The sequence below is a fragment of the Mauremys reevesii genome, linkage group 2 (assembly GCF_016161935.1).
Source record: "Mauremys reevesii isolate NIE-2019 linkage group 2, ASM1616193v1, whole genome shotgun sequence".
In the NCBI taxonomy this organism is placed as follows: Eukaryota; Metazoa; Chordata; order Testudines; family Geoemydidae; genus Mauremys; species Mauremys reevesii.
In genome coordinates this window covers 263,573,829-263,600,154 of record NC_052624.1, presented here as the reverse complement: position 1 = coordinate 263,600,154, position 26,326 = coordinate 263,573,829, and the positions used below count along the sequence as shown (strand labels likewise).

The 26,326-nt window shown below is 39.9% G+C and overlaps 1 protein-coding gene across 7 annotated transcripts in view; it reads left to right on the top strand.

Annotated features, from left to right (window-relative positions):
- TAF2 (TATA-box binding protein associated factor 2) overlaps positions 1-26,326 on the top strand; it is a 103,826-nt gene that overhangs the window by 15,909 nt on the left and 61,591 nt on the right. For 6 of the 7 annotated variants that reach the window (XM_039521548.1, XM_039521551.1, XM_039521547.1 and 3 more), the window contains exons 4-10: positions 4,365-4,483; positions 10,698-10,839; positions 11,284-11,515; positions 12,855-13,039; positions 13,867-13,980; positions 16,603-16,702; positions 20,930-21,015. In XM_039521548.1, the coding sequence (XP_039377482.1) occupies positions 4,365-4,483; positions 10,698-10,839; positions 11,284-11,515; positions 12,855-13,039; positions 13,867-13,980; positions 16,603-16,702; positions 20,930-21,015 (978 nt within the window). Of the gene's footprint in view, positions 1-4,364; positions 4,520-10,697; positions 10,840-11,283; positions 11,516-12,854; positions 13,040-13,866; positions 13,981-16,602; positions 16,703-20,929; positions 21,016-26,326 lie in introns of those variants that run through there. The other variant, XM_039521553.1, reaches the window with a different exon arrangement.

Below are 26,326 nucleotides of genomic sequence, written 5' to 3'. Positions count from 1 at the left end.
AACACAGATCCAAACCCTTGGATCTTAAAACAATGAAAAATGAATCAGTTCTTAAAAGAAGAATTGTAATTAAAGAAAAAAGGTAAAAGGAGTACCTCTGTAAGATTAGAATGAAAGATAATCTCACAGACAGTCAGATTCAAAACACAGAGGGTTTCCCTCTGGGCAAAACTTTAAAGTTACTTTAAAGAACCCAAATTTATCCTCCCTCTTAGTTACAAAAGAACTCACAAACAAGAAAATAAAAGTAATCTAATACATTCCTTCTCTAAATACTCACTACCCTATGGGAGTGGGATGGCTCCTCCTTTCTCTGTCTCTGGCAAAAGCGCACACACAGCACAGCCAAAAGACTTTTCCTCCCTTCCACATTTTTGAAGTATCTTGTCCCCTTATTGGTCCTTTTGGTCAGGTGTCAGCTACGTTATGTGAGCTTCTTAACCCTTTACAGATGAAAGAGGAATTAACCCTTAACTGTATGTTTATGACAGGGGCAGTTATCTGCTGTGTCTTACATATGACACTCGAGTTAATACACCCAAGAATGATGTTAGCCCAGTGTTTCTCAAACTGGGGTTGCTGCTTGTGTAGGGAAAGCCCCTGGCCGGGCTGGTTTGTTTACCTTCCCTGTCTGCAGGTCCGGCCGATCACGGCTCCAACTGGCTGCGGTTCGCTGCTCCAGGCCAAGGGGAGCTGCTGGAAGCGGAGCGGGTTGAGGGACTTACTGGCCACCGCTTCCAGCAGCTCCCATTGGCCTACAGCGGCGAACCACGGCCAGTGGGAGCCGCAATTGGCCGGACCTGTGGACACAGCAGGTAAACAAACTGACCCGGCCTGCCAGGGGCTTTCCCTACACAAGCAGCGACCCCAGTTTGAGAAACACTGGGGGAGGGATAGCTCAGTGGTTTGGCCTGCTAAACCCAGGGTTGTGAGTTCAATCCTTGAGGGGGCCACTTAGGGATCTGGGGCAAAATCAGTACTTGGTCCTGCTAGTGAAGGCAAGGGGCTGGACTCGATGACCCTTCAGGGTCCCTTCCAGTTCTATGAGATAGGTATATCTCAATTTATTTAAAAAAACCAATAAACTAAATTAAAATTAAATTAAAACACAGTTAGCCTTTTTTGCAATTGCATCACAATCATTGACTCATATTCAATTTGTGATCCACTGTAACCCCTAGATCCTTTTCAGCAGTAATACCGCACTACCGGTTATTTTACATTTCGTAGTTGCGCATTTGATTTTTCCTTCCATCCTACGTGAAGTACTTTGCACTTGTCTTTATTGAATTTCATCTTGATTTCAGACCAATTGTCCAATTTGTCAAGGTTGATTTGAGTTCTAATTCTGTGATCCAAAGTGCTTGCAACCCCTCCCTGCTTGTTGTCATCCACATATTTTATACACATACTCTCCAGTCCATTATCCAAGTCATTAATGAAAACATTGTTGGTTCCCACTAGAAAAGTCCTCCCAGTTTGACAGTGAACCATTGATAACTACTCTTTGATTAGGTTCTTTCAGCCACTTTTGCACCCACTGTAGGAGCAAGAGAGAACCTGGAGCACTGGGCCTGGTGTAAGATTTGAGGTCTGAACCAGAGGCTGTGAACCAAAGTTAGGCCATGTATTAAAGTAGATGTTTACAAGTTCATTGCCCAATATATGACCTTGGCAAAAGTATTGCTGGCATTGCTAAAACACAGGCATTCCTAAGAAGCAACAGATATTGGGTATGTGTGAAAACACATTCCAAAATATTAGCTCAGGAAGATCCTCACCTAATACTAAATAAGAAGATGTTTTGCCCAAGACACCTGAGCATGATACAGAAGGAAGTAACAAGCAGATGTCATGAAACACATGAGGTGGTATGTAAGTTGTTTTTCTTAATCTATAAATTTTGGGGTTCTTTGCCTTAACCCTTTGTGCAGCCAAGGGGACAACAGAAATTCCGGCTGCTGACTGAACTGTTCCTTGCTACTGGGCACTCGTGTTAATGTACCTGTAACCATGGAGCTGCGACACTAGTACTGTGCCTTAAGGGCAGTAAACCTGGCCAATTGCCTTAATCACCAAACCATTCCGGTGGTCGTTCTTTGTGAATAACATTGAGGTCTGTTGAATTAACAAGCTGCATTCTATGCTTGTGTTAATAACATTGGTGTTCCAGAGAGAGAAACACTGAGCAGCTGTAACAGCTCAAAGCAGCACCTGGACAGTGTTATCACAGCAACGACATTCCAGCTTTCAGCACTTAACAACATCCATATAATAATTTAATCTAAACCACATTTCTCTAGTTAGCTATGAGACTGTCATGTTGGACTATGTCAAAAGCCTTACTAAAATCAAGATATATCATGTCTACTGCTTTCCCCCATCCACTAAACCAGTAACCCTGTCAAAGAAGGAAATAAGGTTGGTTTGGCATGATTTGTTCTTGACAAATCCATGCTGGCTATTCCTGATATTCTATTTTTAATCTTCTAAATGCTTACAAATTGATTGTTTAATAATTTGTTCAAGTATCTTTCCAGATATTAAAGTTAGGCTGACTGATCTATAATTCCCAAGATCCTTTTTGTTCCCTTTTTAAAAAATTGGTACTATGTTTGCCCTTCTCCAGTCCTCCGGGACCTCACCCGACCACCATGAATTCTCAAAGATACCGATGTTGCTTCAGCTAGTTCCTTAAGTACCCAAGAATGAATTTCATCAGGCCGTGCAGACTTGAATACATCTAATTAATGTTCTTTAACCTGTTCTTTCCCTGTTTTGTCTTGAGTTCCTTCTCCTTGTTGTTAATAGTAATTGTGCTAATTTTTAGTGAAGTCTGAAGCAAAATAGATGTTAAACACCTCAGCTTTCTTGATGTCATCAGTTATTAGCTCTCCTTCCCTGCTAAGTAGGAGACCTACACCAGTGTTCTCAACCAGGGGTACGTGTATCCCTGGAGGTAGGCAGAGATCTTCCAGGGGATACATCAGCTCATCTAGATATAGGCCTATTTTTACAACAAGCTACATAAAAAGCACTAGCAAAGTCAGTACAAACTAAAATTTCATACAGACAAAATGAGAAAGTAAGCAATTTTTCAGTAATAGTGTGCTGTGACACTTTTGTACTTTTATGTCTGGTTTTGTAAGCAAGTAGGTTTTTATGTGAGACATATCAGACTCCTGAAAGGTCTGGAAAGATTGAGATCCACTGACCTACATTATCCTTTCTTTCTCTTGCTCCTAATGTATTTAAAGAACCTTTTCCTATTGCCTTATGTCTTATGCCACATGTAACTCATTTTGTGATTTAGCCTTTCTGAGATTGTCTCTACGTGCTTGTGCTATTATTTTTTACTCCTTTTTAGCAATTTGTTCATGTTTCCACTTTTTGTAGGATTTCTTTTTAATTTTCAGATCATTAAAGAGCTCTTGATGGAGCCATATTGGCCTCTACCTACCTTTCCTTCTCATTGGGATAGATTTCAGTTGTGCCTTTAATATTGTTTCCTTGAGAAGCTCAGCTCTCTTGAACAGTTTTTTCCCTTAGATTTTCTTCCCATGGGAGCTTACGTAGCAGTTTGGAGTTTAATGTCTGCTTTTTTAAAGTCCATTGTCCTTATTTTGCTGCTCTTACGCCTTCCTTTCCTTAGATCCACAAAATCTATCATGATCACTTTCACCCAAATTTCCTTCCACCTTCAGATTTGCAACCAATTCCTCCCTGTTGGTGAGATTAGATTTCTGAGAGCACTGTATACATTTAGGCCAAGATTTTCCAAAATGGTACCTGAAATTAGATTTCTACCACAATATTTAGTAATATTTAATATTGAGTGAATTTATTTTCAAAATGCTGAGCACCCTGTAACTCTCATTACAGTCACTGGGAACAGTTAAGTGTTTAAGCAGTTTGAAAAATATGTGACTTATTTAGATGCCTAAATATTAGTTTGGAGCCTAACTGTAGGTTCCTGCTTTTGAAAGTCCTGGCCTTAAAAACATACTTTCGACATGGTTCAACATATTGACCTTAGATATTTACTTATGCCAGTAAGTGGGTTGCTAGATTATTTTAATATATGTTCAATTTTTCTTTTAAAATAGACATTTTTTGTTTCTGTGTTTTGCATACTTGTTAGTAAATGTTTATGCCTGATTTTTCCAAGAAGCAGTATTGTTATTCGATACTTCTCAATTTGTTATGTCTAAATTTCTCTGTTTAATGCTAATCATATCAAGAATGATATAAATCACTACTATAACAAGAGCCAAAGCAATCAGAGAGCATAACCTTAAAAGTTGCGCTGATACCATATTTGAATGTGCATTTTAAGAGTTGAAATGGGTTTTACTTTCTTGTAGGAGAAATCTCAACTATTTTTCCAATGCTTATGCTGCTGCAGTCAGTGCTGTAGACCCAGATGCTGGAAATGGAGAACTCTGCATTAAGGTTCCTTCGGAGCTGTGGAAACACGTTGATGGTAAAGTGTAGAGACCATATTGATACTTAAATTAAGGTACTGCAGATTTGATAGCCAGGGCATTTTGTATTGAAAGACATTAGATTTAAGTAAACATAAATAATATATTAAATTCTATAGATTTAATTACAATTATTCTTTCCCCTTCCCCACAACCCCCCCCCAACACTTTTTTGGAAAGAATAAAAAGCCGAGGTCCACAAAGAGACTTCGATGTTGCAGCGCTCAGTGCCACAACACCTAACTAATAACTGGAGCAACAGTGCGATCTGCAGAGCCTGAGTTAGCCTCTACAATGAATGGGAAGAGAAAGCTGCCTGAGAATGGGATTCACAAAAGCTAGCATGCTAGGCAGGGAGCCTCTTAAGCTAGCGGGAGATGCTGTCCCCTCATGGAGTTGGGCAACTTAGTATGGGCTACAGGGGAGATACGTATCTGCTTGCAATTCACAACCAGGAACCCCTCTACTGATGTCAGATGGCTTAGGCTTTTTTTGTTTTTTTTAAAGTGTAACAAAGGAAGGAAAGGGGAAGTTGATATTAGGGAATATAAATAAGAAATTAGCAATTTTTAAAAAATTGATAAGGGAAACAAAAAGGACACAAGGAGAAATCTATGGCCATCAGGGATAAGGACAACAAAAAGGAGTTTTTCAAATATATTAGGAACAAAAAGAATCTTGACAGTGCTATTGGCCCACTACTAGATGGAAATGGTAGGATTATCAATAATTATTAATTACAATTAATAATTATAATTAATAATTATCAATAATAATGTGGAAAAGGCAGAACTGTTCAATACATATTTTTCTTCTGTATATGCGGAAAAAACATAATACAGTCTCATCATATGGTGATGATAACACTCTTTCCATTCCACCCTCATCTCTAGAAAATGTTAGAGAAGCCACTAAAGTTAGACATTTTTAAATCAGCAGGTCCATGTGTTTTAAAAGAGCTAGCTGAGGAGCTCACTGGACTGTTAATGTTGGTTTTCAATACGTCTTGGAGCACTGGGGAAGTTCCAGAAGACTGGAAGAAATCTAATTTTGTTCCAATTTAAAAAAGGGTAAAAGGAATGACCCAGGTAATCATAGGTCTGTCAGCCTGACATCCATCCCAGGCAAGATAATGGAGCAGCTGACATAGGACTCGACTAATAAAGAATTAAAGGAGGGTAATATAATTAATGCAAATGTACATGGGTTTCTGTAAAATAGATCCCGTCAACCTAACTTGATATTTTATTTATGAGATTACAAGTTGGTTAAGTATATTATGTCAACACTGTTATCTTTATTAGACTTCTGAAGAGCTTGGTACCTCATGACATTTTGATTAAAAGACTAGAATGATATAAAATTAACATGACTTATATTAAATGGATTAAAAACTGGCTACCTAATAGGTCTCAAAATATAATTGTAAATGGGGAATCATTGAGTGGGTATGTTTCCAGTAGGCTCTCGCAGGGATCAATTCTTGGCCCTGCGCTATTTAATATTTTTATCAATGACCTGGAAGAAAATGTAAAATCATCACTGAGAAAATTTGCAGACGACACAAAAATTGAGGGAGTGGTAGATAATGAAGAGGAGAGGTCATTGATTGAGTGATCTGGATCACTTGGTAAACTGGGCACAAGCAAACAAAATGCATCTTAATATGGCTAAAAGTAAACGTGTACATCTAGGAAAAAAGACTGTAGGCCATGCTTAAAGGATGGGAGACTATCCTGGGAAACAGTGACTCTGGGAAAGATTTGGGGCTTGTGATGGATAATCAGCTGAACATGAGCTTCCAATGTGATGCTGTGGCCAAAAGAGCTAATGTGATCCTGGGATGCATAAACGGGGGAATCTGGAATAGGAATAAGATTATTTTATCTCTGTATTTGGCACTGGTGCAACTGCAGCTGGACTACTGTGCCCACTCCTGGTGCCTGCGATTTAAGAAGGGTGTTGATAAATTGGTGACAATTCAGAGAAGACCCATAAGAATTAGTAAGAGATTACTAAAGATTAGTAAACATGCCTTCTGTTGATAGAATTAAAGTGTTCGATCTATTTAGCTTAACAAAGAGAAGGTTAAGGGATGACTTGATTAGGGTCTGTAAGTATCTACTTGGGGAACAAATATTTAATAATGGGGTCTTCAGTCTAGCAGAAAAAGGTCTAACACAATCCAATGGCTGGAAGCTGAAGCTAGACAAATTGAAACTGGAAATAAGGCATGCATTTTTAATAGGGAGGGTAATTAACCATTGGAACAATTACCCAGGATTGCAGTGGATTCTTCATCACTGACCATTTTTAAATCCAGATGGGATGTTTTTCTAAAAGATCTGCTCTAGGAATTATTTTGGGGAAGTTCTATGGCCCATGTTATACAGGAGGTCAGACAAGATGATCAGAATGATCCCTTCTGGCCTTGGAATCTATGAATTTAGGTGCCTAAGCTGTTTTTTTTTTCCTGAGACTGAGTTAAGCACCTGCCTTGCTTAATGCAAAATGAAAGGAAGAGGAGGAAGAGATGGTGGCGATGCCCACCTTTATAACTTTTAGCCCAGTGGTTAGAAACTCACCTGGGATGTGGAAGACCCAGGTTGAATTCTCCCCTCTGCCTGAGGTGATAGAGGATTTGAACAAGGGTCTCCCATACACCTCAGGCGAGTGCTCTAACCGCTGAGCTATGAGATGTTCTGTTAAAGCTGTTCTGCTTTGGATAAATAATCACGGGGGCAGGGGGACTAGTACCTGGGTCTCCCACCTCCCAGGTGGATGCCCTAAACACCAGGCATTAGAATCATATTCTCTCTCTCTTTCTACCTCTACTTTTGTGGATATGGACCACACATCACTCACAAGAGCTTCTTTTAAAAATAGACCTTTTGCCTTAAATTCACAGGCTTTGGGGGTAATGCTTTACCTGTCAATGTCAGTCTTCTGAAGCTATCCCTTTTCACAAGGATAATTTGAAAGGTCATTCTGACTCATGGCTTCGAGCTTTCCTTATGATAGTTAAGAAAATGGTTCAGTTACCCCTCTCTAGTGAGTTTTATTTTTTAAGTCTGTTGGTGAAAGCCAAATATCTTGCATGTTAAAATTATTTTTGTAAACTAAATCAAGGTATATGGGAGCCAATTAGGCATATTTTGGTAAGGATATGTGTATTTTCATATCTTCATCTATTTTTAAAGTTACATTTCTGTCACATTGTGGGAGGTTTGATTTTATTTTATTTTATTTTTGTGTGTGGGTGGTCTGATACATATTGTGAAGGAGAAATGTAGATTTATGTGTAGACTGGAATAACTGTGCTGGGACAATTAACTATTTTCACATAGAATCAAAAGAGCATCAGTATAACAGTTAATTTATATTTTCTGGGATGTATTTACATCAGTCTTTCCTAGATTAAGCTTCTGCAATGATGGTGTCCTTTAATAGTTGGCACTTATTGTGTTTACTAGTAGTATATTGGGGAGAAGTATGTTATACATGGTACCAGTAGCAGCTTTTCATTTCAGCTCACTGTTTTTGGCAATTTGAGAGCAACTATGTGTACAATACATTTCAACTATACCCACAAAAACTAAAATAGTACTAGCTCCATCCCAAACATCTCATTTCTCAGGTTTAGATAACTAAATCTGTCCTAAAAATACCTTCAACTAGCCTTAATAGAATTAATATTTATATACATTCATAAAGTTCCTAGCACTATTGTATCTATTACAAAGTTTAGACATTCACATTGTCATGAAGGGAAACCCCATTTCACAATATTTTTCTTTCTCTCCTTTTCTGTTATGTGGGATAGTTTGCTAATATTTTGTGCAGGTTTTAGGCTGCCATGTCACCCAGTTGATAAGACACTGTTTTGAAATAGTTATAGCGCTCGTTCTTTACCAGAAAACTATTGCTGTACAATATTTATCTTACCAGTGGAATGCTGAATGGATTTTCTTTCTGAATGAAGGATTCAGGAAATGACAGAAACCTGTATTTAAGAACACACACCCCTAGAGTAATGAATTAGTTCCCCTGTAACTGCTGTTTAAACTACTATGCAATTTATTAGCATTATTATTTATTGATTAAAGCTACACACCCCACTCCAGGAAGCAGTCAGGGAATAACTACTGAACATGTAAAGATTTGTGCATTCATTTTCATATTGCCTACAACACTGTCAATAATATACTCCAACTAAGATGTTGCTCACAGTGGATGTTTCATCAAGTTGGGTTACATAATCCTTTGTGGTATCTGTTGGAAATGGAAATGAAACCTTATGGAGTGTCGGAGTGCACTAATGACAACGTTCTAGGCCAGTGGTTCTCAAACTTTAGCAACCCGAGGACCCCCATTTTGATTTACAAATTTTCACAGACCCCCCCCCCAGGCTCCTGCTCAGCGCCGCACCCACCCAGGCACCGCACCCACTCCAGCCCTTCCCCCAAGGTCCCATCCCTGCTCCACACCTGCCCCTCCTCTTCCCCACCTCTTTTTGCTCCCTCCCCCGAGAGTGCCCCATCCCTGATCCTCCTCTTCCTTCCCAGCACTTCCTGGGTGCTTTGGAACAGCTGTTCCCCATGTGGGAGGGAGGGGAAGGAGTTGAGTTGATCAGTGGGGCCCATGAACTCCATGGAGTACCCTTGTGGTCTGCAGACCCCAGTTTGAGAAATTTTGTTCTAGGCAATGGGAAGGTGCAGTGAAATGCACTAGTCTTCCTCTTTACCTTCATATATCCATGTTTTTAGGATTCTTGGTGGATGGGATGTTTCCTGATGCAGCCTTAACTGTCTATTTTGTTTTCTAATATGGATCACATTTAATCCTAGTTATCTAAGCAAGGTGAATAAGGTAGTAAAAATGTGCCAAACTCAGGCAATCAATCAAATGTATAAGTTTTTGCTTGCAGACAGTCTACTCTGTGAGGGTGTTTTAACCAGGGACTGGGTGGTTAGTGCTCTCAAGCACCACGTTTTCAAGCGCTCCATGTCTGCCACTAATTTGATGTGGCTATGAGCAGGTCATTTAATTTCTCTGTGTCTCATTTCATCCTCCTTTAAGATAGTTATATTGTTTGCCTGCCCCACAGCTGTTTTTTTAGGTATAATATTTATAAAGCATTATTCAATCTTTGCATAAAAGATGCCATATAAATGTAAAGTATTTCAAGACACAATTGTTAATTTGAAATCAGTTCTGTTAAATATGTAAGATAGTTTAAGGTTCTGCACTTCCAATGAGTTGTCCTATCAATTTTTGTGATTTTACAACCACGTTTTCCTGTTAATGTGTGAAAGATCCATACTAACATTGAAAACTGTGCATGCATTGCTATCAAATGCACAAAACTTAATTAGAGAAATATTTTAATTCCTCCATTTTAGTTATACTGTTTTAGGTGTTACTTACCAGAATTTTGGAAAAAATGTTTACAGATAGTATTTTTAAGTTGATGGTGTCACTTTGAAGCTTAATTGCCACAGATATATTAAGACTGTGGTGGAATCTAGTGGATAAATCAGTTGAACTTCATTTCTGAGCAGTCAGTCTTCATGTAAAGAAGGATAGCAATAAGTTCACACACAAGATTCTGGGAAACTAAACAAAAGCAAAGACACTTAGCAGTTGCCTACAAAGTTCTAACTGTAGTAGGATATTTTAAGAAATACAGTGCAAATGAGAAAGGGGCCCTGTGGATATTACATGTAATTTTTGTGGAAAACATTTTCAGCAAGCTGGGAAAACAGATCAGAAGTTACAGTGCAAGTGTAAAGATCAGGGCTTTGGAGCGGAGCCCGGAGCTGGAGCGCGGAGCAGCTCTGGAGCAGTGGAGCTGCAGGTTTTTGCCTGGAGCTGGAGCGGAGCCGGAGCACAGCTCCAAAGCCCTGGTAAAGATGTTTTAGTGTTGGGGCATTGGAAGGTGAAAAGGAATCACAAGTGAAGGTTTTCATTAATATAAATTTTTTAATATAGAAGATAGTTTGATAGCTTAATGGTACATTACAATATTTAAGCTTTAAATGGCCCAGTTGTGTGAGTTGCTAAATGTTCTCCACTTCCCCTGAAGTTAATGAGAGTTGAGGGCACACAGTACCTTGCAAGATTGAGCCCTGTGAATGTTTCCTGTAAAATAAATGTTATATGAATTGCTTTCATACACACACTAAACACATGGTTGCTTTCTTACTGCTGTAGAGTTAAAAGTCCTAAAGGTGCACATAAATTTTTCTCTGGACCAGCCAAAGGGAGGCCTTCATTTTGTGGTGCCTAATGTAGAAGGTAGCATGGCAGAAAGAGGGGCCCATGTCTTTTCTTGTGGATATCAAAATTCTACAAGGTAAGAATCTTAATCCTCAAATGTTATATTGCATAACGGATCTTGAGTATTTTACAGAATCTCAGCATATTGGAAATACTTGTAGTAATAATTCCACGGTTTTCTAATTTAGTTTCTTGTGGAAAATGTCAGTTGTTTAATCTCAAACTTCTGTTTGGAGTGAATTCAACAGAGTCTGGCACAAAATGAACCACTGGAGATTTCTAAAGTCTGCATGGCATAATTTAATGGGAAACAGTAGCAAAGAAACTTCCACTGCTGGCAGATTTGTGTGAAGTTGGTGCATAGTGAGAGCTATAGAGTGGGGTTGCCTGCATACCAAGTACCAAAGTATTTAGGAATATATATAGCCTGGAATTGGAGCAGAAAAACTTATAATAAAAAAGAAAAGTATGTAGTGTTTTCTTATTCTTTTCTTTTTTAACATCCTAATCTTTTTCCTAGATTTTGGTTTCCTTGTGTTGATTCATACTCTGAACTGTGCACATGGAAACTAGAATATACAGTAGATGCTGCAATGGTGGCTGTTTCAAATGGAGATTTGGTGGAAACAATATATACCCATGATATGAGAAAGAAGACCTTTCATTACATGCTGACTATTCCAACTGCAGCTTCTAACATCTCTCTGGCCATAGGACCCTTTGAAATCCTTGTTGATCCATACATGCATGAGGTAATAATCTTCAGAGGACTCTCCTTTTAGAGAACTGATAACTTTATTTCATTTTCGTGCCTATAGCTAGATCCAGCAAGTATCAGTCCAAGAAAGATAGATGATTAGCATACTGCTAGTACAATTATGGGATGATACTGATCTAGTGTTACAAAACACTACCAGGATTTATAAAGGTATCTCTGAAATAAAACTCTAGGTAGAAGTCAGGGAACTAGATTAGTTGGAATTAGTAAAAGGATACCTTTTCCAATAGGTTTAAATACAAGCCAGTGCTCATAGTGACTACAAGTTGTTACCACATAGTTCAGTGGCTTATGTAAATAAATTGGTAGCAAGAGTCTCTTTCATGATGGCCTGTTGTGTTGTCCATGTCCACAAAATGAGCCATTATAATTTATACTCTTGTCTATATTCTCAGAGAGACTGAAGATGAACTAGGCAGGCAAATTAAACTACCTTTTCACCCCAGGAAGTGGCCCATCTATGTCCCTCTTGGTTGGAGTTCAAGCATGGTGGGGGTATTGTTGGCAAACCTACACTACTGATGTCTGTGCTGTATTTGATCTATGGAAAAACTGAAGACTTTAGTCTCCAGTGCTGACAGTCTGGTATCTTTCACAGGAATAAATTAACTTTTCAAAAAATCTGGTGGGAAATATAATATCTATTATAAAAATTAGTGGAAGTGATCTGAAAAATCCAGTTATAAAGAAACAGAAATGGCATTTCTGCAGTGTTTTAATGATTTGGCGGCTACTAATGACATTGATCCAAAGACTCTCATGGCTGATGTTACTCCACAGAAATCAATGGTGTTAGACCTGTCATAATTCTTAAAAATTAGGTCCATCGTTACCAATCGCACAGCAACCTGTGAACACAGTTCAACAAGGTCACTGATGGATTTTAAAAAAAAAGTTATGCCTTTGAATGGTAGACATCCTTTGTAATGCTTCCCAATCTCCTGGTCCAAAATAGTCTCTGTGTGTTGACCTGTAGTGCACACTGGTGAATGGGCTAACTTTAAAAGTCTAGTACTGCATACCTGTGTACCTTGACTCATTATACAGTACCTTTCAAATAAATTATTTTTCTGTTGCAGCTCTCACAATTAAGATTGGCATCACTGTGTCCTTTCCTTCCATGATACTTGCTACCACAACTGTAAAAATGTTGGTTTCTGTTACATTCCAGTGGCCTCTTACATAGGGACAACACTGTTTTTCTTTTGACTTTTTTTCTTTGTTTTAAATTCTATGTAATGTTAAAATTTGATATTTATATATTTAAATATTGTTGTTTCCTGTTAAATTAATTTTGTTTTGGGTTTTTTTAGGTGACTCATTTTTGTTTACCACAGCTTCTCCCATTGCTCAAACACACCACATCATACCTTCATGAGGTCTTTGAATTCTATGAGGAGATTCTTACCTGTCGCTACCCTTACTCCTGTTTCAAGACTGTTTTTGTAGACGAAGCATATGTTGAAGTAGCTGCTTATGCTTCCATGAGTATTTTTAGGTTAGTATTTATAGCACTCATATGTCTAAAAATCTGTGCTGAGAGAGAACCCTAGACTGCATCCCTTTTCTGGTGATGAGAAGATTAGGGCCAAAATTTTCTAAGTTGGGTGCCTAAAGTTAGGCACTTAAATAAGGGCTTGATTTGCAAAGGTGTGGAATGTCCACAACTCATATTGGCTTCATAGCCTGACTTAAGGCACCCAAGTTTTAAAATATTGGCCTTTGTCCATACTGCTGTCTTTTAACATAAGTTTCTATTTTCCTACTTTTTACAAAGACATTTATATTTAAAATAGCAAAACAAAACCCAGCATTTGCAAGGCTGCATTTTGCTTTCTGTAATCAGAATTGCTGTCACATAAAACATTTAAGGTTGTGTTAAATAAAGTGCAGCTGTCTTACTGAAGTTTTTGACAATTTGTTATATTTCTTCAGCTGGAAAAAGGTGCCATGTATCCATAGAGTTTCACGAGATAATACATAAAAAGCAAACTAGCATTAGTTCTGCATTTGGGACAGAAGCATTGTATGCATGTGAAAACAGCTGGAGATCTTTAGGTTATTTAAAGAGTCTATCTTTAGGTTATTTAGAAGAAAAATGGAAATTAAGTTCTGCATGGCAAAATAGTGAAAGATTCCCAAATTATAGTAGCAAAGAGTCCTGTGGCACCTTATAGACTACAGACATATTGGAGCATGAGCTTTTGTGGGTGAATACTCACTTCGTTGGATGCACAAATTATAGTATCACATCTCGTATTTTGTTTTGATTGTGTTTCCTTCTCTTGTAGATTGTGCTTATGTTCTTTTTTTGTTTTGATCTAGCACAAATCTTTTACACAGTGCAATGATTATAGATGAGACTCCAATGACAAGGAGATACTTAGCTCAGGCTCTGGCTCAGCAATTTTTTGGCTGTTTTATATCCAGAATGTCCTGGTGAGTACCACAAAACAGTACTATATACAAAATGGTAATAGGATATTTTGGAAGTATAATTTGCATGTTGCATTTCACCCTGATGGTAGGCGAAACAGTACCCTTAGAAGAAATAATAAAAATCATTAGGATCATCAGTGAATAAGAATTCAAGAGAAATTGTTCGGTTTCTCACTGAAAGAGAAATTAAAGAAAAAACATTGTTCCCACCAGCTACTAATTACTGAAATTATATAACCTAATATATGCAGTCATTATTAAATAAGGTAGGGCAAAGTGAGTAAAAGATAGGAGATCAGAATCTGACATTAGAGGTTGATTGTAATAGTCAATAAAAAAAATTGTACGGGTTCTATGAAAAAATGATGAATGAAGGGTCCTAACTAGACTTTTGAGACCTGTAGCTGTTGGACCCATTCAAGCTGATCAGGGCTATGAGTTCTGGTTCTGGAATAGGTTAATCTGTTCAGGAGAAAAAGTATATCTCACAAGGGTGTGGCAGACAGTGGTTCTGGGCATTTAGATATGCACAAAGAAGATTAATCTCACGTTATAGGCAGAGCTATTAGTGCTGCCTTTAGTTAAAGTTACCCAATGCTTTCCATTAAGATTTTTTTTTATAAAGTTGCTTATCATTTTGCCAGATCTTAACTATTTGGTCTGAAATTTTCCATGTCGGTTCTCTGCCTCAGGTTGAATTTGAAAGTTTTAAGAAAAATAGCTTAGTTAAAATATTTTTCCCTGTGTTAAAAAAAATTCTTACATCTCTTTTGTTGAGAAGCTCTAGTGCCTCTGTGCTTTGGAGCAAAGACTTGAAATTTGGCAGAGAGATTGCCTTTGTTTGAAGGATGTGCCTTTTGCTGTTCCTGTGAAAATTTGCCCAAATTTGGCTAAGTTATAAACCTTTGAAAAATTACACTATGCACATTTTCTTAGAGTTTGGCAGATACATTTTCTGAAGATTCCACCTACATTAGAGCTGCAGGGGCTGATCATGACTTTCCCTGTAATTGTTGCTCCTGGCTGCTGCAGGCTGCTGTGGTACATGGCACTAGAACTGATGGCATGGAGACTTTCTTTTGTGCTCCCAGTATTGCCATCTGCTGCCACCCAGGCAGTGTGGAGGAGGAAGCAGTCTGACTGGATTTCAGAAGGAATAAAGGGTACTTGTGGAGTGGGAGAACTAGTAGATTACGACAAGGAGCCTGGTGAGGGTGCATACTGGACCTGGGAGCTGGCAGGGGGAGGGAGAAGTCTGGCAGCAAAGAGAATGGGATTGGCTGGGCAAGTTTGCTAGGAAGGGGGAGCGCCTCACCTTCATAACTGTACAACTCTACCCATCAAAAATCTCTTGCAGTTTCTTTCTATTCTTACCCACCTGTCCATCAGCCTGTTAGCATTCATGTAAAGTCTTGTCTATACGGTAGATTTCAGCCATCAGTGGCCTGCCACTGGTTTAGTGGCACCAGTTGAAACTCCTAGTGTAGACTAGGCAAAGCTACTCTAAACTGTTTGCCCTGATGTACCTTAGCTGTGCTGAAGACTCAACTGGTCACTAATAGCTGTAATTGGGGCAAATTCCTGGTGTAGACAAGGCCTTAGTGCACCTTACAAGGGCCCTTTTTGTGCTCTTTCTCCCACTCACATCTTTACAGCCTTCTATGCCACTCTTGTGCTTGGAACTGATGCTATTGTTCACCAAACAGCTTCCTTCTGTAGATTCATATTCCTCCTCAGAATGCACTTCTCAAAGGCATCTACCCAAGCATGAGATGGTTGGGATGGCAAAACTAAAGATATTCTCTAGGAATTATTTTAAGGAAGTACTGTGTGGTCTGTATTATACAGGAGAACAGACTAGATGATCACGATGGTCCCTTCTGGCTTTGGAATCTGTGAATCAATTAATATATTTTGACTTCAGTATTGATGAGAGAGTCTACTGAGTAGGGGGAACTGCTTCTTTCATATTTGTATAGCCTTAAGTACACTTTTGTACATACTTACAGTTGCGATTATTTTCTGTCAGTCTTTTCTATGCACTGTACTGTCTAACTCTTGTCTATCACATTAAAGTAGCTTTCAAACAATTAAGACTATGTAGACCAACATGGGTTTTAATACTTTAATAAGTATTCTAATCTTTTTTACTGTTACAGTTTCAGCTAAGATCATTGTTTATACACCTCTACCTCAATATAACGCGACCCAATATAACACGAATTCGGATATAACGCGGTAAAGCGGTGCTCTGGGGGGGTGGGGGGCTGTGCATTCCGGTGGATCAAATCAAGTTCGATATAACGCGGTTTCACCTATAATGCAGTAAGATTTTTTGGCTCCCGAGGACAGCGTTATATCGAGGTAGAGGTGTATTTTAATCTGGGCTTCTGTTGTAAAAGAAATTCACAGTTTTAACTGGCTCTTTGGTTTCATGAATCCTATCCAGGTGCAGAAATCACATAAATTGGTTCACAGCTCATCAGGCTCCTATTGACTTAGACTTGAGAAGTTATATAAGCTGCTGAAATGTGTGCATCGATGAAGCATGAGCTGCCCTTGGCTAGTTCAAAATACCCTGCAAGTCAAGGAGACAGAGTTCATAGTTGTTTCTTATTTCAGGTCAGATGAGTGGGTGCTGAAGGGAATCTCTGGCTATATTTATGGCCTTTGGATGAAAAAAACCTTTGGTGTCAATGAATATCGCCACTGGATTAAGAAGGTAATGAGACAAAAGAAGTTTGTTCTTGTAAAGCGTACGTACATTTTAATATCAAGATAAGGTAAGGTAGAAACCAAATAACATAGTTTTGCAATACAATTTAAAGGGACACTGTCAGGTTAAATCATACTTCTGACAGAACACTTTTATCTCCTGTTGTTACAAGTGAAATACCTAATGGAAGAAATCTAGAAACAAAAATATTTTTCTTAATCTGTTTGCTTTGTGCACAGTCATTTTCATTGCTTCCCCTTTACAGTCAGTTTCCTCCCTTTGTTGGGTCTTTTGCCCAGTAACAAGGAAGAAAAGAAGAATGTGATTTTTAAACCTCAGATATTGATATTGGAACTCACATACAGGTATATTACTTAAATCTGCTTCATCATTCTGTGGTGTCAGAGCTACCATTGGATCTCTCCTTGAACTATGGAGGTGATCCAATAGGGGCTCTGGTAACTTATCATATAGCCAGGGCCGGCTCCAGCTTTTTTGCCGCCCCAAGCGGCGAAGCAAGGAGGAAGGGAAAAAAAACGATAAAGCCACAATCGGTGGCACTTGGGCAGCAGCTCTACCACACCACTTCATTCTTCGGCGGCAATTCGGCGGCGGGTCCTTCGCTCCGAGAGGAACTGAGGGACCCACTGCCAAAGACCCGGATGTGCCACCTCTTTCCATTGACCGCCCCAAGCACCTGCTTCCTTTGTTGGTGCCTGAAGCCGGGCCCTGCATATAGCATCATTTTGCAAAATATTTGTCTGTTATTCTTTTAAGGCTAGATTCATAAAGGCATGGCAGTGCTGACTGTTACCATGCTTAACTTTTAGGTTCTTAGAAAATCACAGGGATCCACAAAGCCTGAATTAGGCATTCAAGCTTCCTGTACAATGAATGGAGGGGGATAGGCACCTAAGAATGGGATTCACAAAAGTCACACGCTATGCAGCTCCCCGCCTAAGCTAGCCAATGGAAGATGCCAAGGAGAGCATGGGTGGCAAGTTTGTAAAAATTTTGGTGGGGCCCAGAACCCGCCCCCAACTCCGCCCCCCCAACTCCGCCCCCACCTGCCTAAGGCTCTGGGAGGGGGCTCGGCGGGGGAGGTCTGGGGTGCAGATCCTGGGCTGGGGATTAGGGTGCAGGAAGGGTGCTGGGTGCAGGCTCTGGGCTGGGGCAGGGGGTGAGTGTGCAGGAGGAGGTGAAGGGTGCAGGCTTTGGGATGGAGTTTGGGGTTGGGAAGGGGTGTGTGGGAAGTGGGAGGGAGTTTGGGGATAGGAGGGAGTGCAGGGTGAGGACTGTGGGGCTGAGGATGAGGGGTACATGATGCAGGGCTCAGGGCTAGGGAAGAGGGTTGGGCTGTGGGGTGAGGGCTGTGGATGAGGGGTTCATGATGCGGGGGGCTCAGGGCTTGGGAAGAGGGTTGGGCTGTGGATGAGGGGTTCATGATGCAGGAGGGGGCTCAGGGCTAGGGCAGAGGTTTGGAGTGTGGGGTGAGGGCTGTGGGGCTGGGGATGAGGGGTTCATGATGTGGGGGCGCTCAGGGCTGGGGCTGAAGATTAGGGTGCAGGGGATGAGGGGTTCATGCTGTGGAGGTGCTCAGGGCTGGGGCTGAGGATTAGGGTGCAGGGGGATGAGGGCTCTGGCTGGGGCTGAGGATTAGGGTGCAGGGGATGAGGGGTTCATGATGTGGGGGTGCTCAGGGCTGGGGCTGAGGATTAGGGTGCGGGGGGAATGAGGGCTCTGGCTGGGGCTGAGGGTTTGGGGTTGGAGGCTCAGGGTAAGGGCAGCCTGCCTTGCCAGTAGTGGTGAAGGGCAGGCACTAGGACCTGCGGCAGCAGACCGCCAATCTGCGGGGAGCCCTCCGGGCAGCAGGCAGCTGTGTTCTGTCAGGCAGGGACGCAACACAACGGCGGAGGGGAACACACGGAGGGGTGGCGGCAGGCGGGGCTGGGACCTGCTCCAGGCAGGGTCGCGGCGGCGGGGATCCAGGCAGGACCGGGGGGCGGGAAGAGACCCAGCTCCAACTATTGCTGGAGCAGGGCGCCCAGCCCTGAATATTGCTGGGGCCCGGGCCCCACACAAATATATAACCTGCCGCCCATGAAGGAGAGGGGTGTATCTTAAGATACATCCCCTCCCTCCCCCCTTTAAGGAGTTTGGCACCTAAATCCAGCCTGGAGGGAGGCGCCTCCCTCTGTGCAAACCCTCTTGGCATTAGGCGTCTACACCATTTTTTCAAGAAGCAGCGGAGGGAGGGGGTGGATGGAGGAGGACCTTCCTTTTAACTTTTAGCCCAGTGGCTAGGTACTAACCTGGGATATGGGAGACCCCAAGTTCAAGTTTCCCCTCTGCCTGATTGGGAGAAAGGCTTTGAACAGGGATCTGTTACCTCTCAGATGAGTTCCCTAACCACTGGGCTAGAGGATATTCTAATGTGGGGCTCCCAGAATTTCTCCTGTTGAAGCTGTTCCACTGTGCATAGATAAATAAAAAAGTCATTGGAGCAGGGGGATTGGATCCTAGGTTTCCCACCTCTTAAGTGAGTGCTCTAACCATGCTATAGAATCATTTTCCTTCTCTCTCTCTTTCGCGCCCAATGATTCTTTCATTAAGATCCCTGTTCCAGTAGGAGAGCTCTGAGCCTCTGCAGGCAAGTGAAGCAGAGGAACACCTATCTTCTCATGGTTCATTTATCACAGCGCGGCGTCTCGACACTGAGAGTGCAGCTGAAGAGCACAGAGGCAGAAACAGAAGCACTTAAAGGAGCTTTTACTACAAAAACCTAGGTGCTAAGTGAGTTTGGGAACTGACAGGATTCAGTGGCAGCTGAGCGGTGGTTTTGTGAATCCCAGTGGGGCCTGGTTCTGGGATTCAGGTGCCTAAAGTAGCAATTAGGTGCCTAAATCCTTTTCCGAATGTAGCTCTTAGGCTGTAAAATTAAGTTAACACAAAACCAAAGACATTTTATTATAGCCTGTTTTTTGCAAAATTCTTGTGTTTTAGACCAAAGCGTCTAAAATAATATACCACCAACTTCTAAAAGTGTACTTTATAATAAAAATGCAATTGACTTGCTATCCTGTGGGCTGCCTCATAATCCCAGAGGGATCCAATTGGTAGCTTTGACTTCACTGAATGATGCATCCTGGGGCATCACAAAAACGTAGAAGCTGGCCAGTGTGAATGCAGGGTACTAAGATGAATCAAGGTGGACATTAGGATTTGTTATGGACGGAATATTCTGACCATGTTTCCTCAAAACTGCCTTATCATCTTTACAGGTAGAAATATTAGACTTTGGTTATGCAGTAAGTTCTGCACAGGGTTCTGCCTAGACAGAACTCATGGACAGACTGGCCTTAGTAGTTAAATTTTTGGAGAGAAGGAATCCCTTCTCACGTAACTCATTTACCCATATTTAACTCTCTCTCTTTCACAGCTCCTTCTCAATACTCATTACTGTTCCATGTTGAATAATCATGTTTGCAAAAAGCTCTGAAGTTGTAAAGCAAAATATATGTGCATAATAATAGCACACAAGTTCAACCAAGTGTTTTTGAAATGGTTGTGAACCCTTGGGCTTTAGGAGATAAGCCAACCTCTAATTAATGGGGGCTAGAAAGAAAATTTCCCTGAAGATGTTAATTCCGGTTTTCTTTTGTCTCTTTTTGAAGTAGCTGGTACTATACACTTTCAGAGACAGGATGCAAGGCTAGATAGACTGGTCCAGTATGGCAATTCCTATGTTCCTTGTGCTAGTACTAATCACAGGTGATAGATTATTCTTAGTGGAAACACAAAACCAATCTGCCTTGGAATCGAAATCATCTCTAACTCCCAGATACTGGTGAAGTCCCTTGCTTTTACTCATCAGGGGATCAGAGGAAGTTTATGCTGTAGCAAAGTGAATAGCAAAGTTCCTCTGATATAGTATCAACTGAATATTAAACTTTAGCTCTGTTATTCAGTTCCACTGTTTTATTTCTGTTTGCCTGGATGATGGACATCTGTTCTTCATTGTAATCCTGTAAATATTGCTAGCTCTCTGGTGCTAAAATATTATGATTTTTTTTCTTAAACAAATTAGTAAAATTACTTCAGATACATTTCACTTGTTGTTGTTCAGGTGATCTCTGAGGTTAAGAAATGATCACTTTATAGAACACTGGAAAGCCCACTAATTAGCCTCTTCTGCTTAACAATATATACATTTTTATATATTGTACTTTTTAGGAGCTAGACCAAATAGTGGTATATGAACTGAAGACTGGCGGAGTTTTACTGCATCCAATATTTGGAGGAGGAAAAGAGAAAGACAAGTATGTTTGTTTAAACTATAAGTCATTGTAGGGTGTGTTTTTATGAGGCCATTAATATATACTTTGGGTGTGTTGTGAGGCACAAGGCCAATGGCTGAAGGACTTCAGCTGCCTAAGGCATGTATTTATTAATGGTCTCATAAAGTACATTGTGGGTGTAGTTTAACACTATTGTTTTATGAATCTCTAATTTTAAAACTTAAAGACAGTTATTTTTATTGAATGTTTTTAATTCTGCTGTAAAAACCAGTTTTCATTACAGGGACAGGAGAGGAAAAGGGAGTTAAAAACTAAATTCCTGCTACTTTTACAATGATTTTTAATCACTTTTTGATTTTTAAACAGCATTAATGGTGAATTTGGTGGTTGGATTTGTTTTTCTTTGCTCTCTTGTTTCTGATACCACGTCTTGTTACATTCACTCTTTTGATGTTGAGCTTTTTGTCCTGTTAATTAGAAAAATGAAACTTAAAAGTAGACCAGCTGTTAAGAGCCATTGAGAAAAGTAGATGGGCTGGGCCATCTGCAGGAATGCTTTTCTGCTTTTGAGTGTATGCACATCCAGATTTTAGTTTGGTTTAAAATCAGAACTCATAGCCTCAGAATACCATTTAATAATTGTACACTGATTTAAAAAAAAAAAAAAAAACACAGAGAAAGAAAGGTCTTTCAGAATGAGAACGGGAATGTAACTAACAACCAGTTTCCCACCTAGGTGAATCCTCAACCACACAAGGCTGTATGGTTGTTGACAGTTACAGAATCAGCTTTCATGTGCATTCCAGGCCATTACTCCACTTTGCCTGCCTGCTCATGTTGGATTTTGCTTTAATTCAGTGCCCTGCTCTTTCACAAATAGCAAATCAGGCAAAGTAATGAGATGGCCTTGTTGTGCATGCCTCTGGAAAACAAGGCATCTAATTTTAGGCCTCCTGGCCTGGTTGATACCTTGTTAAACTAAATTGGGCGTGCTGAGCTAGGACTTGATTTAGTGTTGGGGTTTTTTGTTTTATTTTGGTTTTGGTTTTTTGTTAGCAGCTAAAAGTATAACAGCAACATATTCTCCACTTCAGAGAAACTGACTTCGGATGAATGGTGTAGGGGAAAGCCACAGAAAAATAGATCAAGTTTTTTAAAAGCCAACAAACTAGAGGTTGGATTCTGCTTTATGTTGTAACTTCATTAGTTTCAGTGGACTTACTCTGGATTTAGAATTGTGTAACTGAGAATACCTTACCCTAAAATGCTGAAAATTGTACATTCCCAATACCTGCAATGCTGAAGGCTGTCAGACACGTCTATGTGCTTCTATTTGTACTTTCTCTGCTTTCCCCATTGCAAAAAAGGAGTACACATAATCATATTGAGTCACTTTTTTTATATTTGTTGCTTATTTTGTAGATATGTTTTAATGTTGCCTTGTACGTAAATTGTCTTTAAATTGCTGACTTCAGTAAATTATGCATATTTGTAGTGGAGGGGATATTTTTATAATGAAAATTATGTTCAGACAGCTTTGCATTTCTTCTTGCCTCTTAGATGGGTCTGGGAGAACACTGATGGCATTTTTGACAGGCCTTTATTTCTATAATTGTTGAGAGGCAGACACCTTTGCATCACTACAGTGCCGTTTAAAGCCTTTCTGATCTCGGGTTAGGAATTAAGTGGACACCATCTATATAAAAATGACATTTCTCTCAGAAAATCATAATACATGATATATAATGCCCTTCATAAGAGTATCAGGTCATTTTACACCTCAAATATAAACTGAAACAGCATTACTAATATCTTCAATTTTAATTTAATAACTAAAACAGATGTGATCATCTAAATATACATAGGAAGCAGGCTCCATAATTATGAAACACTAAATAATTAAAGGCATTAGCTCCAAATGTATTTGTTTGCATTTAGAGCAAAATCATACAGGGTTAGTATAATCTCTGAAGAATCAGTATGATGAAGAGCCTTTGTCTTTGGTTGTTCAGCGCTGTCATTCTATGAAACTCATTAGGATGTCGAGGAGATAGGAAAAGCTAATTAGACAGTCAGTTCTCAGAGATACCTTTGGGTAAAGAAAATCAACCCTGTTGTTCACAGGTAGAGGGACTGACTAGATAACTTACTTCTCTCTCAAGCAATCTAATGAAGAAGAGTTAGGTTTTAGCACAGATGTTCTCCTTAACAGTCAGTTGGAATGTGGCCAAAATACAATTAATTTCCGTAGTAATTTTTCAGTCATTTCAGTCTCCAGAAATCCTTTGCAAATACAGCTAATTCACAAGCCGCAAAACACAAGTATTGCTAGCTACAGATTCCCTGGTTTTCTTTAAATCCCCACAATTTGAAGCACTCCATGGGAGAAAGGAAACAGTACAGTTCACTGCAATAGGGATGTCTGTTTCAAAGTGAAGCTGCATATAAATTAAATGGGTCACTTCATACTTTTTCCCATTCAGAGATTTTGGCCCTTCTTGGACAGTCTTTAATTGTGGGGTTGCTAGCTATACAGTGCTTAGCAACTACAAAAATGCAAGTAGATTCATACGGCAGTTTCTTGGGGTAGGGGATATAAGAAGAAATGACAAAAAGGGCTGAGTGTGTGTGTGAGACACAGACACAGACACTGTACATTTATTATGAGAGCTGGTCAGGCTTTAAGTTTGACCAGCTGGTTTCCATCCCAGGTCCTCAAAGGATATGGACCCCTGTTACTTATTAAAAATAAATGTGACTTGGTATCAATTGTACACATTATTAATTTTTTTAAATTAAAATCATGAAAACATATCACCAAAGGTAAGCTGTTTATAGTAAACTAAAAATAAAATGTTATAAGTATCCAATCAAATTCAGTTAAGGTCAGTATTGGATTGGAGTTAAATCATCAAATTAATACAGAAAACAGTCAGTTGCTATACATTCTGTAAAAGAGACTAAGAAGGTGGTTGTCTGCATGTTTATAAATCCCAATTAAAGATTTTTACCGAGGTCAATCAAACCAATAATTTAAAGTTTGTTAAATAACTTGTTTTTAGTATTAAGCTACCTACTGTCCTACCCACAACCTTGGAGCCAATTATAAAACTTTCTTCTCAAACTTCAGTTTTTTATGTGGTGGCTAACCTTTTTCCTCTTCCTCTCTCTCTTCAACAGAGATTATAATACTAACTTTAGCAGAGCAACCTTGATAAACATAAGTTTAACAAATGCTTATCTACCAGAAATTATAGATGACAATATCAAGTCTCTCAATACTTTCAGGTTCAAAACACAGTTTAATAACTGTCTTTATGAGACAATATTTAGGGCTGTTTAAACTATGATTACTTTTTCTTTCTGGTACCTTCTCCATGTAAACTTTATGGGTGTGTCACAATTCTTGTGTCTCTGATGGGTGCCTACTTTTGTCTGGGTGCTGCTAAATCCTTAGGGTGTCCCTGCCTGCATAAATGGGAGTCTCTCCAATACTAATTTAAGACACACACTCTGTGTGCATTTGAAGGAGATGGGGATTCCTGGCTCCCCACTCCCCAAGTTCTTTCAGTATAGTTACTGATTCACTACCTGTGAGAAGGGCAGAGGGTTGGAGCACAGAACATTTCACAGCTAACTTAGGGGCTTACCAAATCTATTCTGCCCGGCTGATATAACGGCACCTTCTACCTCTTTGTAGGCACAGGAAATCGGTGAATGATCTTCTTGAGGGCAGTTTCCCTGAAGCTTTCCAGGAGATCTGCTTGAGGGCTGTAGAGCTATTGTCTGTTCTCTCTCAGAGCTGCCCATCAACTGCCTAGGAATTCCTGCTTTTAAACTTTTATTCCACCCATGACATGACTGATGGGGGAAGGTCCAGCCAGGCCCACAGCAGCTCTTTAACCCCTTATCACTGGCATGTGGTTTATACACCCTGTCACAGGACGCTCTCACACACATGCATGCACACAGCCACACTTTCTCTTTCCCATCTTAAAAATAAAGCAAATAAAAAGGCTGGGGTGTCTTCCTGTTAAACTCAAGGCAAAAAATAGGGACAGGAAAATAAGTTACTTAAGATGATAGAAAGTTTGGGAATTCTTCAGTTCTCACAGTATTCTGTGCTCTTGTAAAGTAGGAGCTGAAACAGCAGACAAAAGGCCAGATGATGTTCTACTGGCCCAGCACTACTTATTAGTGGGCCTCCTTCAGGTGCAGGGAGAGACTGGTCAGAGGCTGCAGGGGTCTGACTTTCCACAAGGTGAACAGCCTAGGAGATTCTGGAAGGTGAATTTTTCCTCGGATGGATGTTGACCCAAAAGGCGAGGCTTCTAAACCTAGTCCTTGATTCTTAAGGTTTACGAATTTTGCTCACTCTGCTTTGCAGTTCCTCCTTCTCTGCCTCCCAAGTCTGGAAAAAACAGGTGCAAGGGCCTATCTTGAAGCCATGCAAGTTTGAATTAAGTCATTGCTGGCGAGCATTAACTTGGGAAAGTTTAAAGCAGCAATTTTAAAATATTCTGTGTTTTTCATATCACAGAGATTGTTGGTCTATGACCAAAAAATAAAATAATAATAATAAAAAATCCAGATACATAAGACCATTTTTGAGGAAGTTGGCCCGATCTCATCTGGGTTGAATGCCTTAAGACATGTCACCAGTTTATGGAAAATTCAATATAAAACACCTATAAAAATAACTAAAGGGAAAAACTCTAACACAACAAAACCAGTCACTGAACATTAATTCATCAGCCAAACAAAAATAAATTCAGACTTATACAATTTATCATCTCCAATTTCTACTCTGCTAATGGAAAACAGGCAAATGTTCTTATTTTTCTCACGAATAAGGCAATTACAGTAACTTTTCTATTTTTGAACTGGACTATAGATCAAGCAACTTATTTTTAAAAGATATTTTAAATCTTATCAAGAAGAAGTCCATTAAAATATAATGTCTGTATGCCATACAAGCTATTCTCCTCACAGGGCAGGGGGAAGCTGCAGATCATGTGCATTATGATTTTAAACCCAACAGACACTGTGAAATTCAGAATTAGTTATGAGAACTTTTGACTCTGTTTCTTGCTTGTAGATACACCTCTACCCCGATTTAACGCTGTTCTCGGGAGCCAAAAAATCTTACCGCGTTATAGGTGAAACCGCGTTATATCGAACTTGCTTTGATCCGCCAGAGCGCGCAGCCCCGCCCCCCTCGGAGTGCTGCTTTACTGCATTATATCCGAATTTGTGTTATATCAGGTCGTGTTAATCGGGGTAGAGGTGTATTATCATGTGGCCTTTCCTTATCTGATCATACAGTGAGGCA